This window comes from Trachemys scripta, chromosome 23, assembly GCF_013100865.1.
Source record: "Trachemys scripta elegans isolate TJP31775 chromosome 23, CAS_Tse_1.0, whole genome shotgun sequence".
Taxonomy (NCBI): domain Eukaryota; kingdom Metazoa; phylum Chordata; order Testudines; family Emydidae; genus Trachemys; species Trachemys scripta.
Genome location: NC_048320.1, coordinates 12901046 through 12917989, shown reverse-complemented (window position 1 = coordinate 12917989; position 16944 = coordinate 12901046). Strand labels below are relative to the sequence as shown.

General features: G+C 49.0%; 1 protein-coding gene across 2 annotated transcripts in view; it reads right to left on the bottom strand.

Annotated features, from left to right (window-relative positions):
- The window catches only part of STARD3 (StAR related lipid transfer domain containing 3), a 32384-nt gene that overhangs the window by 15190 nt on the left and 250 nt on the right, over window positions 1-16944 (bottom strand). The window contains exons 1-2 of one of the 2 annotated variants that reach the window (XM_034755792.1): window positions 9929-10129; window positions 1715-1996 (exon numbers count right to left, since the gene is read on the bottom strand). In XM_034755792.1, coding sequence (XP_034611683.1) covers window positions 1715-1930 — 216 coding nt within the window. In that variant the 5' untranslated portion in view covers window positions 1931-1996; window positions 9929-10129. Of the gene's footprint in view, window positions 1-1714; window positions 1997-9928; window positions 10130-16944 lie in introns of those variants that run through there. The other variant, XM_034755791.1, reaches the window with a different exon arrangement.

The following is a 16944-nucleotide window of genomic DNA, read 5'->3' as shown; positions in this document are numbered from 1 at the left end:
AGCAAGAAGTCTCTCCCTGCAAAACGTGACACCACCATCACCTGGCAGAGGGCAGGGAACAACACAACCCGAGACACAGGCAGTGGCCAGCAAAAAGTCCATCAGTTCCCCTTTACTAAGGGGGACACAGTAGAGGAGGTTGGTCAGAACAGACTGAGCAATGCAGGTATCCACGGGATCTCAAAACAGACTCGTTTCCAGCTGGGATGGAGGCACCAGGCTGTTGGGATGGTGCTTTTCTGACCACTTATTAATATCACAAGCAAGGTCACTGTGACATTCTGTCCCTTGGGGGAGCGCCCTGTAACCCCCATGTTCCTCATTTATATACAATTGTGATCTTGCATATAAACCATGTATAGGTGTCACTAAAACATGCTGTAAGTTGGGGGAATCAGCCAGATATTAGCTCCCCAGAGGCAACAGCAGGGAAAGCGACCCACACCCGAGCGGGGTGTCAAACAACCCATCACCAGCCATTGTCCAGCAAGGGAACTACAATTCAATGACTCACCGGCACGAGACCACACCAGGGGAATTGCTCAACCTTGCCTGGAGACCCAGCAATGCCCCCCAGACATGCCTGGACTTGTGTGTTCCCCAAGCACGTGGGACTGAGGGTATAAAATACAACAGAGCAGGCCCATGATTCGCCTTTCTCCTGCCCCCACCCATGCTGCAAGCAACAAGGACACTGAGAAGACTTAAACAGAGGAGACTGGCCCAGACTTTAAGGGTGAAATCTGTATACTAGGAACTGCAGTATCCAGTGGGTGAGAAAAACTGCTTCATCTAGATGTTACCCAGTCTAACAGGGTTGAGGGTTTAGACTGTGTGCTTATATTTTATTTTCTTTTGGTAACTGACTCTGACTTTTTGCCTATCACTTAAAATCTATCTTTTGTAGTCAAATTTGTTTTACTGTTTATCTTTACCAGTGAGTTTGTATGAAGTGTGTGGCAAACCTGCTGAGGTTTTGCGAAGGCTGGTGTATATCCACTTTCCATTGAGGAAGTGGTGAACCAATTAATAAATTTGCACGGCTCATCTTGAGCAGTGCAGGACGGTATATTCCTGAGGTGCAAGGCTGGGAGGATTTGGCTGGTGCCTTTTCCTGTGTGATTCATGAGTGGCTCTGGGAGCATTCATGCAATCTAGCTGGGTGTTGGGTCTCCACGTGCAGTTGTGCTGAGTGATCCCAGCGCCTGGAGGGGTTGATGCTGGTCTCTAGCAAGGCATTGTGAAAGGCAACCCAGGCTGGAGAGAGTTCAGGGGGCACACGGTCCCACAGTCCCAGGCTGCAGCCTGGGGACCCTGTCACAGTCACCGTGTGCCCAGTGCCAAGCCCAGGGAATGGATGAGGATCTCTGTTTGTAACAGCTTTATGGGCCAGATCCTCAACTGGTGTGAAGTGGTGCAGTGCCCTGGAAATCAGCTGAGGACCTGGCCCCAGGGTTTTAGAATGGGGTGACGGCATCCCAAAACCCAGGGCCGCCCAGAGGGGGGGCAAGTGGGGCAATTTGCCCCAGGCCCTGGGCCCCGCAGGGGCCCCCCACAAGAATACAGTATTCTATAGTATTGCAACTTTTTTTTAATGGAAGGGGCCCCCGAAATTGCTTTTCCCCAGGCCCCCTGAATCCTCTGGGCGGCCCTGCCAAAACCAACAGGAGAGAGTCATTCACTGCTTCCCCACCAGAAAGGGCCCAGGACTCACATTCAGCTCAATTATCCACAGCAGAGAGACAAACAGCAGGTCGAAGGTGACAAAGAGGCAGAAAGTCCTCCTGACGTCCGAGATGGCTTTCCTCTTCTCCGGGGGGAAGTAATAGTGCGGGGAGAAGCCCTGGCTCTGAGAGAGGGAGGTGCTCATGGACGCAATGGCTGGGAGGCTCCGCTCCAGGTCATGCTGCAAGTCTCTGGACTTGTTCATCCTCGGCTGAAACAACGACGTCCGGCAGCGATCGGGGCAGCATCTGTGAGCTCGTCACCGTATCACCTGTGGGGAAGATGGAGACCTTTAGACACTTAAGGGGATGCTTGGTTTGCTTTACTAGCTGAGACAATTCTTATTAACTGCCTGGCAGCCCCAAAGGATCCCAAGCTAGGAGACTGACCCCTCCAATATATTCAGCCCACAGAGATGATCAAGGACACAAATGGGAACCAGCTGCCTCACTGCCTTCTTCACCTCTGAAAATCACCCCCACCTCCAATTCAACAGAATTAATTCCCCCGGCTATAAGCAATGCCGGTAGGGGAGGCCAACATTTGCTCTTTGGTTTATGAGAGCTCGTGTCATCAGCAGGAAGCGTCCTGCCTCGTTTCACACTTGTCCTCCGAGCCTGTCAACATGCACAGGAACCTCTTTTGCCTCCCTTAGCTTTCTGCCACGCCCCACATTCACACTCGCTGCAGGGGAGTGAGGATGTGCCACAAAAGGGTCTGGTTGAAAGAGATCCCGGTGGTCACTAAGTGCAATTTCACTCCAAACTAAATCGGACCACGCTCTCCTGCGCCAGAGCACGCTTCGCCAGCCCAGAAAGCTGGCCTGCTTGCTTCTTTGACCGCAGAATTTTAGCCTTTGCCACCGACGCGATCAGGGTGGCATGGCCTTGGGGAAAGACGCGCAGGAGATGTTTTTGCAGAGGCAGAGTGACGGACAAGGGGTCCTTTAATATAGGATTCCAGGACCAATCCCAAGCCACCCAGCTGTGGTGGAACAAGTCAGTCTAGTGGGGATGGATGGTCCCCAAGGACTAACCGTTCCACACGGCTCTTGGATATTCACGTTACTTTGTGCCATTCACAGAAGCATGGCCTGTGTTTAAGTTGTGTAGCGGAGCCGCTCCCTGTGCGCCTGAGTCAGAGCTGCGGACTACACAGACGCTTTTTTCAAAACTCCTGTTAGAACTGCAAAGTGAGGTGGATTTTATTCTGCCTCCTGTATTGACTACCGACAGCCAAGCTCTGACTGCGGCATCTTTATTGCTGCACGTAGACTAAAGGAGAGAGAGAACAGCTGCATTTTCACACCCAGAGAAAGCTGGCGGTGCTGGGCATTCAGAATAGACCTGTAAGCAGAGCAAGTTTGATCAGGAAGGCATTAGGCTGCCCTACAACACCTGGTTTAAATGCACTTGCGACCTGTTGCACTTGATCATTTTTTCCCTTCTCTGTGGTCAACAGGAAAATGCCATGTTGCAATCACGTAAAGAACCGGGTTTAACCTTGGCAGGTACCGGCACCCTGCTTCCTAAAAAATACTGAGGTGCGGCAATTCACGAATGCTGGATATGACTGGTCAGTGAGATTGTCACTCTCGTCCCATAGTGGGTTTTTAGAATTTCCTGTGTGACTGCTTGATAGGGAGCGGTGGGAAGAGCAGACAGAAAGCAATGCAATAGATCTAGATAAGAACACCCCAGTGCGCAGGCACAAGACAGCGGGGCAAGCGGTTAGCTTCAAAGAGCCTGTCTCCAAGGAAGCTGCAAGTCTGGTTTTGCCCAAGCGAGGAGCCTGGCGAGCAAGAGAAAAGAGTTTTAAAGTCCATTTTAAGGGGAGTCACTTGTCAACAGCTATGTATGGAGACAGGCTGCCAGAGAGAGGACGCAGAGGGAGTTTGAAGCGGCTGGGCCCTCCCACTTCCAGGGAATAGCCAGCCTCGGGGTAGACTTGGACACGATGTTTTCTCTCAAATGCTTTTGCTCTAATTTACTTTTTGCCACAAGACGGCTTTCTGGTCACCGCATTAGCCACAGTCACTGCTTGCGGGGGGAAAAGACGGCAGGGCCTGAGCCTACGCCTTGGTCTACACTACAGAGTTAGGTCGCTGCTTACGTCGACCTAATTATGCCAGCGTCCATACTACAGCCTTGCTCCCGCCGGTGTAAGTGCCCTGCTGCACCGATAGAATAACTCCACTGCCACGCGATGCGTAGGGCGTATGTTGGTGTCGTTAGGGCGACGCCCTGTCTGCGTAGACACTGTGGGTTACTTATATCGGCTGTTCCTGTCATTCTTGTCAATTTCATGGCTCCCCACTGGAGCCTGGCTCCCCGCTCCCAGCCGGGCTACGCCCACCCGGCTCCCTGCTCCTCACAGGCTCCCCGTTCCCAGCCGGGCTACGCCCACCCGGCTCCCCGCTCCCCACAGGCTCCCCGCTCCGAGCCGGGCTCCTGGCAGTGGGGAGCCGGGAGCTCGGGGGACAGCCGGGCTCCTGGCAGTGGGGAGTTTCTAGGCTAGACATGCCCTAAGTGTGATATTCTGAGGCCATCACAGTTAGTACCATGGGCCTGCAATCCAGAGCCTGGTCTGAGAGTGGGAGAGCCAGGTGATACCACCCCGAGCCGGGTGACGGCTCAAGGCCTGCGAGTGGGTGCACCTGATGACAGCTCAGAGGTGCAGTTTGCACAGTAACTGTGACAGGTATCTTAACATGGTTCAAATGTGTTTTTTCCTGTCCATATATGCAAGAAGCCGCCATGTTCTAACACTGATGGTGCTCCACCACATTCCCCAGCTGTGTGGATCATTGTAGGACAGGAAGGGCCAGAGAGGGAATAAACACGGAGCCCTACAAGTCATTTTTACAGTCACGTTTCTGACAATAGCAGCACTTTAGAAGAGAGATGTCACTTTATATAAACAGTAATAACAAGCCCTTCCACTGCTACGAGTGATGGGGAAGAGTCTCTAACTGAAAAAAGTTAAGACATCTGTGAGTGCTAAATAATACATTGACACGTACACAGTGCCCCGTTCTCGGCGTTAGAGGGTCATTGTGTTCTCAGCTAGAACAACACTTTGCACTTACAGTCCTCTGCAACTTCCAAGTACTTTGAAGTCATCCATCAATTCCTCACAGCCGCCGCCCCCTAGCCAGATACATAAATAGCGGTACCCCCTTTTTTACAGCTGGGGATAACTTACCCAAGATCACACGCAACCAGGACTAAGAGTTCAGAAATTCCTGGTTCCCATACCATGCTCTGTCTAAAATAGCTCACTGCCTTTCTAGAGAAAGCCAAAAGAGACCGTTACTTTGTGGATTTTTTTTTTTTTTTTTTTGAAGACTTGACCTGCTGCAAGACCAACACACTGATTAAGAACATGTGAGAAAACTAGCGATAGTCCACTTGTCCTTCGACGTGCAAAGAGCAAGTCGAATTTTGCATTGAACCCGGCTAGAAATAGACCTGAGGGAAAGAGGACTTTTTGTTTCTAAGCAATTCTAAAGAGATGAATTCCAAAGCCCAGGGAGAAGCACAGGTTACAGTACTGCAGAATTCTGATAAGCAAGTGAGTTTAGAATCTCATTAGAAGGTCTGATGTGATGCATTTCTTTTCTGGGTGCTCCCAACACAGGCCTGTCCCACTAGACAGGGATGGAGTTTGGAGAGGGAACAGCAGCATACCAGAGGGTTTTTTTGTTTGTTTGTTTTTTTACACAAGCTCTCTTCTGTGTGAAAGATTAATTATGGAGCATCCGAGCGCTCCATTACGTATTTATATATTCTCTGAAGTCTCTTTTTTTGTAGCAGGATGTCAGCTCAATCCAGGGGAGAGAGACAAACACTTGGTTTTATGGTGCTGCTCAAGGGGTGATGCTCGACTTCCAGGCAAGACAGGGTTTGAGAAAGAGCAGCAGAGAGAAGAGAAACAGCACTGGCTGTCTGGAGAAATTCCATGGGCAATGATAAGACTCAGAAAAGGCACCAGGAAGCTAGAATGTCCTATTGACACTTTTCTGATTCAAAAAGCAGCGGTAACATTATTAACATCTTTAAGGAGGAGAGTTGGGTTTTTTTCTTACTCCTCAGAGTTCGTGTTTCAAGCACGGGCCATACACTGGGATAATTCATCAACCAACTTTGTCCTCTCTGATGAGGAAAAAAGAAGAACAGGAGTACTTGTGGCACCTTAGAGACTAACAAATTTATTAGAGCATAAGCTTTCGTGGACTACAGCCCACTTCTTCGGATGCATATAGAATGGAACATATTAATTAATTAACAATATTAATTGTTAAGAACATATTAATTGTTCTATTATTATTATAGAATGGAACAATTAATTGGCCTCTCAGAGTTGGTAAGACAACTCCCACCTGTTTATGCTCTCTGTATGTGTGTATATATATCTCCTCATTATATGTTCCATTCTATATGCATCCGAAGAAGTGGGCTGTAGTCCACGAAAGCTTATGCTCTAATAAATTTGTTAGTCTCTAAGGTGCCACAAGTACTCCTGTTCTTCTTTTTGCGGATACAGACTAACACGGCTGTTACTCTGAAACTTGTCTGATGAGGAAGTGTTTCTAGTGATTTGAGCAGGAATTTGGGAGACAGGAGGCTCCTGCATCAAACATGAAGTACTTGTCTTAATTTTCAAGGCCTTTAATGGCCTATCCCATCATCTTTCATTCTCTGATCGAGATATTGACTCCTACCTCCGATGGGCCAACAGCAGCCTCTATCGCCCACTTGTTAGATTTTCAAACAAGTGCCTTCTTGCTTTCCCCCATGCTGCCTCTCACTGTCAGCATCCACAAACCTACTTCACTATCCTCCTGCAAATCCCTCCATAAGCTGAGACCACTGCCTGTCCTTCCAATCAATATTGTCTTATTGTCTCCTTGTGCTCCCGCTTCTGTCTCCATCCACCTGTTGTTTCTCATCTCATACTTAAATTGTCAGCTCCTTGGGACAGACACCTTCTTTGTTCTGTGTCTGTACAGTGCTTAGCACAATGGGGTTCCAGTCCACAACTGGGGCTCCTCGGTGCTACTGCATACCGATAATAAAAACCCAGCCCCGCCACTGACTGTGTGGCCCTGGGTGAGTCACTTAGGGAAGCTGAGATAGGTATTGTGCCCCTTGTACAGATATAAACTACCTCACACAGCTGTATTGCAAGAATTACCTGGTGTTTGTATGGTACTACTCTAGGAGATGCCAAGAACTCAAAGATAGTAGTTACATTGCAAGTGAAAGGGGACCTGCCTCACCCTAGCCAGCAGCAGATCAATATCCACCTCATAAAGACACCTCAGGATTCAGTGAGATTGGCAGTGGCTGTTCATCTGTTTGAGAGGTCCAAGCCTGGAAGAGCAGACGGCGCTGCAGGTCAGGGTTGAGAGACACTCGCCTAGCACCTGTCCACACTACTCTGGGATCTCGCCAGCCCCTCCCTTTAGTCAGTTGCGAGTAGGCCCAAGAATCTGAACTTGTCAACAGACTTTTCAAGTATCAGATAAAGGTGAAGAGAACACCAAATGCAAACACCACACTGCCTTTCACACAGATCTGCCCTACAAGGCCTGACGTGCTAACACACACAGATGTTCTGACCCAAAAGGGACACCTGGGTCAAAACACTGCAGGGACTTGTGTGGTTAGGTCATATCCTATGCACTGCACATAGAGACACTTCAGGCCTACCCTGTCAACATCCTCTTGGACTGCCTGGCTTCTGCTGATTTAAGTAATAAGCTTCCCATTAGCACATGTTTGCATGTTAATTACATCTTGCAATAAGAAGACTCTTTGCCTCTCACTCCCTAGACTTCCTATTACTGATGTGTCTTCTCAGCTCATAAAATGGCTTTAACAACTAATTCTCAAGTCACCTCCTTTGATAGTTGCAGATTTTACACCAAATACTGTATCAGAAGACAAACTGCCTCAAGAGATTATTAGACTTGGATCCTTTCAAAGAGATGAACTACAGAGGATTTACAAGAAGTTTAAAAAAAAAAAAAAAAGTCCTGGATTCCCTAGAGAACAGACATGTTTTTAAATGTAACCACCACTGCACTCCCTAATAAAGGGGAGAAATCCACATTGCAGATTTCTCTGTTTCTTTGCCAGAGTGACATAGCATCAACAGCTCAGATCTCGCTCTCTCTCAGGATCGCAGAGAGGTAATTTTGTTAACACACAGCAATTACATTTTTGATCATAACAATAATTAGCACTTACACACCACTTTACAAATGTTAATTAATGTTCAACACCCCAGAAGGCAGGTACAGATTATCTACTGAATACACTTTCCCCTGGTGCTGGAATCTTATAAAATTTGGGGCGTGATTTTGAAAGCAAACTTTTACAGCTTCTCTTTAAAGTCTTTCAGGACAAATTAGTATCTGTACCACTGCTTCTGAAGGTTACCGCCTGGGTCATATTATGTATTTGTTTCTGGTAGCTCCCACAAAATGCTAGGGCAAGGGTAGGCAACCTATGGCATGCGTGCCGAAGGCGGCACGCAAGCTGATTTTCAGTGGCACTCACCCTGCCCGGGTCCTGGCCACCGGTCCGGGGGGCTCTGCATTTTAATTTAATTTGAAATGAAGCTTCTTAAACATTTTAAAAACCTTATTTACTTTACATACAACAATAGTTTAGTTATATATTATAGACTTATAGAAAGAGACCTTCTAAAAACGTTAAAATGTATGACTGGCACGCGAAACCTTAAATTAGAGTGAATAAATGAAGGCTCGGCACACCACTTCTGAAAGGTTGCCGTCCCCTGTGCTAGGGCCTGTCCCAAAGAGCTAACATTGTAAAGGGAGAGAACAAAGACAAGGCTGGAGGGAGGGAGGAGAAAAGTGAATAGCAAAGTAGCAAGGTAGTAATCTGGTTCTTGACTCCATTCTGATAATACAAAGTTTTACTTTTAACACAAGCTTTGGGCGGGGACTTATCCATAGAAACAGCCTCTCAAAATCCTTTACGAACTCTGCTATTAACAGCGGGATTGTTACTTGAAGAGGTGGGCTTGTGAACTAGCTGAAGAAGGGTGCTCCACGCCTGGGGGGAAACAGTTGCGGAGATGTTTGTAGAAGTGCAACACAAGAAATCCTTCCGCCCGCCTCCCCGAAGAGCATCCCTATTAGAAGTGTGAGCTGGGAGCAGGGCTGGGCATAAGTATATTGGTGCCCCACACAATATTATTTTGGTGCCCTCTCACCTCTGCTTCCCTTAGGAATCCAAGCACATGCTTTCCATGGGGCACCTTCAATCCTTCTTGCTCAAAAGGTACTCTCCCATGGCATAGCTGATTGCCCATTGCAAAGACAGCTTCTTTCTGTAGCAGAATCCTTCCTACTGAGCGGTGCCGTCCAGTCTAGGCCTAAATCCTCCCCCACAGCTGGCAGCCTGACCTCAGAATTTGAAGGGGAAGCAGTGATCCTGCTTCATGCTCCATGCCACAATGCCGCTGAAGGGCCAGTGCCTCAGACCCCTTGATCCTGGTTCATCTCATGAAAGCCCTGCCTGGGAGGGACCAAAGGGCAAGAAGGCCACATACCAGCAGCACAGGTGGAGGGGTGCGCCTGTGCTGTATTTAACCCCGGATGGTTTTCGGTACCCCACCTGAGTGCTACCCTGCAGAAACAGCTCTTCCCTTCCCCTGAAAGGCAGATCCCCACAAACTGCCACTACCCTCCACCCCACCCCACGAGACGGAACAAGGGAGAGCTTGGTATTGCAGCCAGCTCTGACCCAGGGACATGCATCTTCTTTGGGAGTCAAACGAGACTCCTTAGTCCCCCCAGAGCAGGGATGGCTACTCGGGGATTGAGGACCCCGCCTCTACTTCATGCTGCACAATTCCAACCCCGTCACGTCCCAACTGAACCAGACTGTGTATTTGACTGTACAACGCTCAACTCTTCGAGTCCTTATTCCCTGCTCTCGCTCCCCCCCAGGAACAGGGTGAAGCCTCCTCATGGAGCAGGCCTGACACTAATGAAAGGGGGATTTGTTTGATGGGCTTCATTTCCCCCTTCCCCGTTAAGATCTTTGCTCAGACCTGGATGTAGACAGGCCCCTTGTTTCTCCAACCCCACCCCCTCCGGCAGCAGTCACAATCCCAGAGATCCGAGGAATTGCTGTCAGAGTTCTAGCGACGACACACTCCTTACCATGAGGCTTGGTTTCCACCGGCGACTCTCCTTCCCCTACCCAGTGAGATGTTCCGTCATTGAACCAGATGCTCCCCATGGGGCATTACAGCCATGTGACTTAACAGTCATCAAGTATTTGGTGTTACAAGAAGAGGTTAATGCGCGTCCTCCCCCACAAGCAGGAGAGCAGTGAACTTTAAGCCACTTTATCTCTGGAGCGTCTTTCGCTAGACACCCGACAACACGCAGGGCAGCAGGAAGACCAGACAAGGGATTCTCAACTCGAGAATTCACTCTTGGTCAGAGGGCTGTTCTAAAGCAATGCACTTGGGGTTACTCAGTCACACGGCGGTGACTCAACGGCGGCACTGCCGAAGGACAGGCCAGGCTCCTCGCCTTCCTTCACACCCCGACTTCCTCCTGCTACCACTCGAAACTGACAAGGCATCAGCAGTCTTCCTAACAGTCCTGGGTACGTTAGAAAACTGAACGCAAACCGCAATTTGGATCCAAACGCAGACATCTGAGTGGGGGGTTCGAGCCCGAGTTCTCATTCAGGACCATGCAGCCCACGGATACTCAGACCTCAGTGGGTCAGGTGCCAAATTAATGATCAACATTACCCAAAAGAGCCACAGCTGTGTGAATTCATTATTTACTATTTAGATATATTGTATATTTTCTCGCAGCAAAATGACTGACCAAGTATGATTATTTTAGCAACTACGCTTGGTTAGCAGCATAGTAAAAGTATCCTGATTGGTTAATAATTAAATCACACGGGGTTTTAATATGTGCTGCAAAGAGGAGACACATTAAAGAGCCACCTGCGGCCGCGAGGCTCAGTCGGAGTATCCCGGATCTAGCAGAACGATGGGGTAATCCCGTTTTCTGGCATTTAATCTCACTGCCCACCAGAGCCGTCCTCCAAAGCCCTGTGTTCTCTGAGCCATGCAGCCTACTCATCCTGACGGGCTAACCAGCCCTCTCTTTCCCAGGGGCAGAACAATCCGCACAGCGCATGCTGTGTGACTCACCATCCCTGCCAGCGCTTAGGGCAGCCCCCTCCTGCCTCGGGAGTGCCACTGCATTCTGGCTAGGTCACTGTTGTGCGTGCCCGAGGCCATCCAGAGCAGGGCAAAGAATGGCAACTGGCTTTAAAAGGGCCGGGCTAACCGCAGAGAGCCACTATAAAGACAGACGGCACCTCTCAACCGTGCTCTGTGACCAGGGGATCAAAAGAGCCTCCCCCCCCCCCAAAGCCTTGTGGTTCACCCCATTTTTCCAACATCCCTTGAAACCTATAGAAAAATCAGGATCACACCTTGCAGCCATATCTAGATTCCTTCCTTATTCAAAACGACAGTAGCCTGTCTGCATCCAATTTGCAGACTCCACCACTCGAGCGAACACCCCCCCAGTGCAGCCGCCTCATTAGCCCTTCACACTATCAAAACAATTTTCAGAACCCTTCAGTGGCAACTTAATTGTTCGAGCCTCTGATTCACACCAACTCCATTGTGCTCTCTGATCATAGCAACTTTGAGTCCGGGGTGGGGGGTTTACGCTTCTTCCCTTCCCTCCTCCCCAGCTCCCCTGGAGTTTACCGTCTGACACGACCACTTCCCTCCCATCCCTGCGCCTACAAGTCAGCAGAAAAAACACCCTGCCTAAATATTCAGGAAGGCTGATTTCCATGCCACTGCAGATCAGCTGCGAACCTCCAGCGTGCAGACTGGCAACTCAAGGTCTCACGACTGTGCGATGAAATCTCAAGGTCTGATGTAATTAATCACTGTTTTTATTAACGATCACCAGCAGCTGCCAGCTTGAGTTTAGAGACCGACCTTAATGAGGAGACTCTCAGGGCCTCAAGATTAGAATTAAACATGCAACCGATCAAGTTTATCTGAAAGTAGGTTTAGGAAACATAAGATTTGCTATTAGGCCATTACTCCATTAAGTTTCTGGCCTCCGGCAGTGACCAATATCGGATGCTTTTAAAGGAAATAAAATTCACCTCATATCCACAAACTACTCCTAGCATTAAGGGGCTCACGGGTGGAGAACTGTCATGACCCCCTCAGGCCCCACAGTAGCACTTCAGATGTTACTCTGCAGTCGTGGATAAAATCCAGTTTGCCACTAGCTTCCTGGAATTGTGAGTGCCACAGGCTGATTACATTCCATGCGAAGCAGCATTTCCTTTTATTTCATCTAAATTTAATCTGCCACTAATTTTACCAAGAGACCACTTATTCACTCAAGGGCTTGGGTTCAGTTTGTATGCTGCTCAGAACAGGGAACTGTGGATGTATTTGTCTACGAAGTTTCATGCACTCAATAGCAAGTGCATCAATAATAAAGTACACAGTATAAAGAGAGTGATCGGATTTCACTGTACTTTTAACTGGAGATTTATTTAAAGTTACAAAATCCCCTCTCGCTTGCATCATTTATGGCCGTGTGATCACCTTTCCCTGGGTGCTCAGATCGGATGGTGATCCGTGTGACCCAAATGCTTAGAAAGATTCCGATTTATAAGCACATGAGGAACTTCACACTGATTAGTACAAAGTTCTTCTAGACTGTAACCAGCGTTACTGTAGGGTGGGGAGAGTTGCAACAGTCTTCGCAAAGTTAGGGCACTTTGTTTGCTCATGCAGCTGCGGCCAGGGCCAAAGCACACCTTTGAATCTTTGCTTTCAAGCAGACCAACAAGAAGCATGCCGCATTGTATGCGCTTTCAGATCAATGCAGCGCTCCAAGACACACAGCAGCATTTTCCTCATGCCATAAAGTTTTACAGCCCCCAAGTTTGGACAATACTCGTAGCAGCACCCAGTGAAAAAATCCATTAGCAGCAATGGCAAAAACAGACGTATCCAACACTTCTGCTGTGCAGGGATCCCAGGGCTGAAGTAGAAGGGGCGAGATATATCAGTAGAGGTTGTGGGAGGAAAGCAGTATTGGAAAGCAGGGACACTACCGGGCAGGTTGGACAGGCAGACCCCTGAAAGTCCTGCCCTCCAGCCTTGTCCTTAGCTTGAAAAGTAAGGGCAGCTACAATGCAAGAACAGGAAAGTGGAGAATCATAGAGGCTCTGAGGTGATGACTACACATCATGTTGGAAAACATGTTAACTAACAAGCTTTTAAACATGACTTAGTAGCTAATGGAGACAGGACAAGTTAGGGTTAATCACAACGTCCTCATTAAGGACAATATTGCATTGATTAATAGGATAAACATTTCCTACCATGAGTCATTCTCCTGGTGTAAACATAGTCAGATCCCTGTGAAATGCCCTCCTACCCCCAGAAAAGAGAAACAATAGTAGTATTTAGACTTAAAAAAAAAAAATAGCACCAAGAAAAAACAAAAACAAAGACTTAATTCTGACAAGCTGCCCAGCAAAGGCCGTGTTTGGATCACTCATTTCCCTGCATAGTTCAGGGTCTCAATATGTTTTGCAACACAAGCCTCTAAAAATAGAATATTCCACTACTATATAAGCACCAGCCTTTCATGTTACATGTTACAGATGAGTGACTACCACATAGCTTTATCGACACTGGAAGTCACAGCAAGCTCTAGGGATGTTCTTCCCTTATTCCTTCTGGGAAGTGTTGTTAAAGAGATAGAGCGGGGGTCTGCAAGCCAGGAACTGAGTTCTGCTCCCAGCTCTATCAGTGATTTGGCATGACTTTAAGCAAATCACTTCATCTCTCTGTGCATTAGTTTCCCCATCTGCAGGCAGGAGAAGATACCACTTCCCAACAAGGGAAGAGAGGCTTAACTAGTTAATATTTATAATAGCACCTTGAGGTCTTTGGATGGAAGCACAAGGTGGCATTAGGAAACATTGCTACAGCTTTTAGCTCGACATCTCTCTGTCTCTGGATGCTTCTAATAAATGTTTCCTGTCTACAGAGCGCGCTCTCCTCTCCTCACTGCTAGGTCGACTCGCCTGTTTATTATCACTATTGCCAAAAAAACAGATCAGATAGTTTTAAGCCACTTAAATGTAATGGTGCCCTTGGCGAATTAGTGCATAAAGCAGCTTTGGAAGGATTTGATTTAAATCAGAAAATCATTGGTAATCATCCATTTCTCCCTCACCCAAACATCAAATTCCATTGCCAATCAAGATTTACAGCGAGAACACAAAACCATAGCACTGCTACTCTTCTAGACAACGGGTGTCCCTTATTTGCTCTCAGTTTTATCTATTAATCAATGACTAATGTGAAATATGATCAAGTGTGATTTTACTCATTGGATCTACCTATCTTTAGCATGGGGTGGGCAAACTACAGCCCGCGGGCCACAAGTGGCCCATCAGACCATTTAATCCGGCCCTCAGCTCCTGCTGGGGAGCGGGGTCTGGGGCTTGCACTGTTCCCACGCTCCAGCCAGGGAGTGGGGTGTGGGGTGTGGGGCTTGCCCCGCTCCGCGTGGCTCCCAGGAAGCAGCCAGCATGACCCCGCTTCGGCTCCTACGTAGTATGTGCAGGCATGGCCAGGCCACTCTGCGCGCTACCCCATCCACAGGCGCCGCCCCCACAGCTCCCACTGGCCATGGTTCCTGGCCAATGGGAGCTGCAGGGGTGGCGCCTGCGGACGGGGCAGTGTGCAGAACCGCCTGGCCGCACCTCGTAGCTGGAGGGGGGACATGCTTCCGGGAGCTACTTGCTATAAGTGCCGCCCGGAGCCTGCGCACCTGAGCCTCCCCAATGCCCTAATCCCCTGCCACAGACCTGATCCCCCTCCCACCCTTCAAATCCCTCAATCCCAGCCCAGAGCCCCCTCTTGTGCCCCAAGCCCCTCATCCCTAGCACCATCCCCAGCCAGAGCCCTCACCACCACCACCATCACCCCCAGGCTCCAACAGCCTGCCCCATCCTTGATCCCCCTCCTGCCCTCTGAACCCATTGGTCCCAGCCCAGAGCCCCCTCTTGCACCCAGAGCCCACAGCCCCAGCCAGACCCCTCACACCCCTGCCCCGTACCCCAACCCCCTGCCCTGATCCCCCTCCTGCCCTCCAAACCCCTCGATCCCAGCCTGGAGCCCCCTCCTGCTTCCCAAATCCCTCATCCCCAGCTGCACCCCAATCCCCCGCTGCATCCCAACCCAGAGCCCCCTCCCGTACCCTGAACTCATTTCTGGCCCCACCCCAGAGCCCTCACTCCCTCCCGCACCCCTACCTCCAATTTTGTGAGCATTCATGGCCCGCCATACAATTTCCATACCCCGACGTGGCCCTCAGGCCAAGAAGTTTGCCCTCCCCTTCTTTAGCATGTTGCAACCCTTTCCCCAGGCCCTTCACCTGCCTTGTTGAGCCAGACTATAGGCACTTTGGGGCAGGGACTTTACTTACTCTTAACTACGTTAGTATTATTTCTTCTTTGTAATCCTGTCACATCTAGAGGTCCCAACCAATGCAGAAGGATGATCTAAGGGATAAGACACTGGATTTGGACTCTGGAGATCTGTGTTCAAATCCCTGTTTAGCTCCCGACTTTGGATGTAATCTTGGGCAAATCAATGAACCTTCCCTGTGGGAATAATATTACCCTCCCTCACAGTGGTGTTGCAAAGATAAAATACATTAATAATTGCAATGCACTCAGATACCATGGGATGAGGGCCAAGGAAGTATCTAGATAGATTGGAGCCCTATTATACTAGACAAACAGAATAAGAAACAGCTCCTGTTTTAACAGCTTAACAATTTAAATTATACAACACTCAGCACAATGAGACTCCAATCCTGAACATGGCCTCAGGCTCTACCCCAACAATAAGAGTAATAATTATTGAGGGGGTTGTTTTTTTTAAATTTCCTGCTAGTACAAAAATGTAAAAGGGTCAAACCTGGCTCAGATTTTAAATTCCATAAGTTTAAAAAAATTCCAATAGAAACCTAATACATTCTCCTGGAGAACGGAAAACATTAGAAGTGGAAGTGACTCAAAGACTGACTGGAAAGAGTGAACATTTTCATAATCCGTCTGATTAAGTGTTTATTTGCAGAACTGTGAGAAACATTCATAAAAACTAACCCCCCCCCCAAAAAGTACAATTTTAGATTAATTAAAATATTAGACACTTGGGAATTTTGAACACTACCAAGAATCAGGATAATGATAAAGTTTTGAAATAAAGATCTGCAAACACTTGGGTGATTAATGGGAGAAAAATACAGAAGCTGAGCCCACCGGTAAGCCATCACACTAGGACAGCTGGTACCCAGGGACCAGTGTTTCTCAAAGACTTTTCGGGACCACCAGGAAGGACAGAGAGAATATGAAGGTGGTGTATTGGCAATGGCTGATAAGAGGACTCTCTCTTATATGGATGGCGCTGTCCTGTGGATGTGTAGGAGAAGTGATACCTAGAGACCACTTCTTTCCCCTGTAGATCTCAAAGCAATTTACAAATGGAAACTAGTATCATTATTACTTAAACACATACACACACAGAGAAACTGGCATACAGAGTGAGGATGGGACTTGCCCAGTCAGGAGTCCTGACCCCCAGCCTTGAACACTGCTACATGTGTCGCCTCCAGAGGATTTGTGGGAATCAGTGCTCTCTTATTTCTCCCCTCCAAACCAGCTGCCTTTCCATGGGGCTAACAGGCACATCGTGCACAATGAGGACAACACACCGAAGACCGCCAAAGCGTCACCACGGGGCCACGCCAAGGGGTCAGCGGGGCCCCTCGGACACGGCGCTGAACAGAAAGAGCTGACCCTCGGGCACCCCCCTAAAGTGGGGCGGCTCCACTAGAGTCAGACCGAGCCCCCAGCTCCCCGGGCCTGGCACAGATCACAGCCTGCAGCCCCGGCCCCTCCTGGGTCAGAGCAGGGGGCACAAGCCAGGAGCGGGGAAAGCCTGAGCCCTGACCCCCCCCCCCCCCCCCCCGCTCCTTCGCGGGGGGGGCGGACAGATGGACCCCAATGGCGGGGGGGGGGGAATAAAGGCACAGACATGGGGTACGAGGACAGACACCAAGCTGGGGCGGGGGAG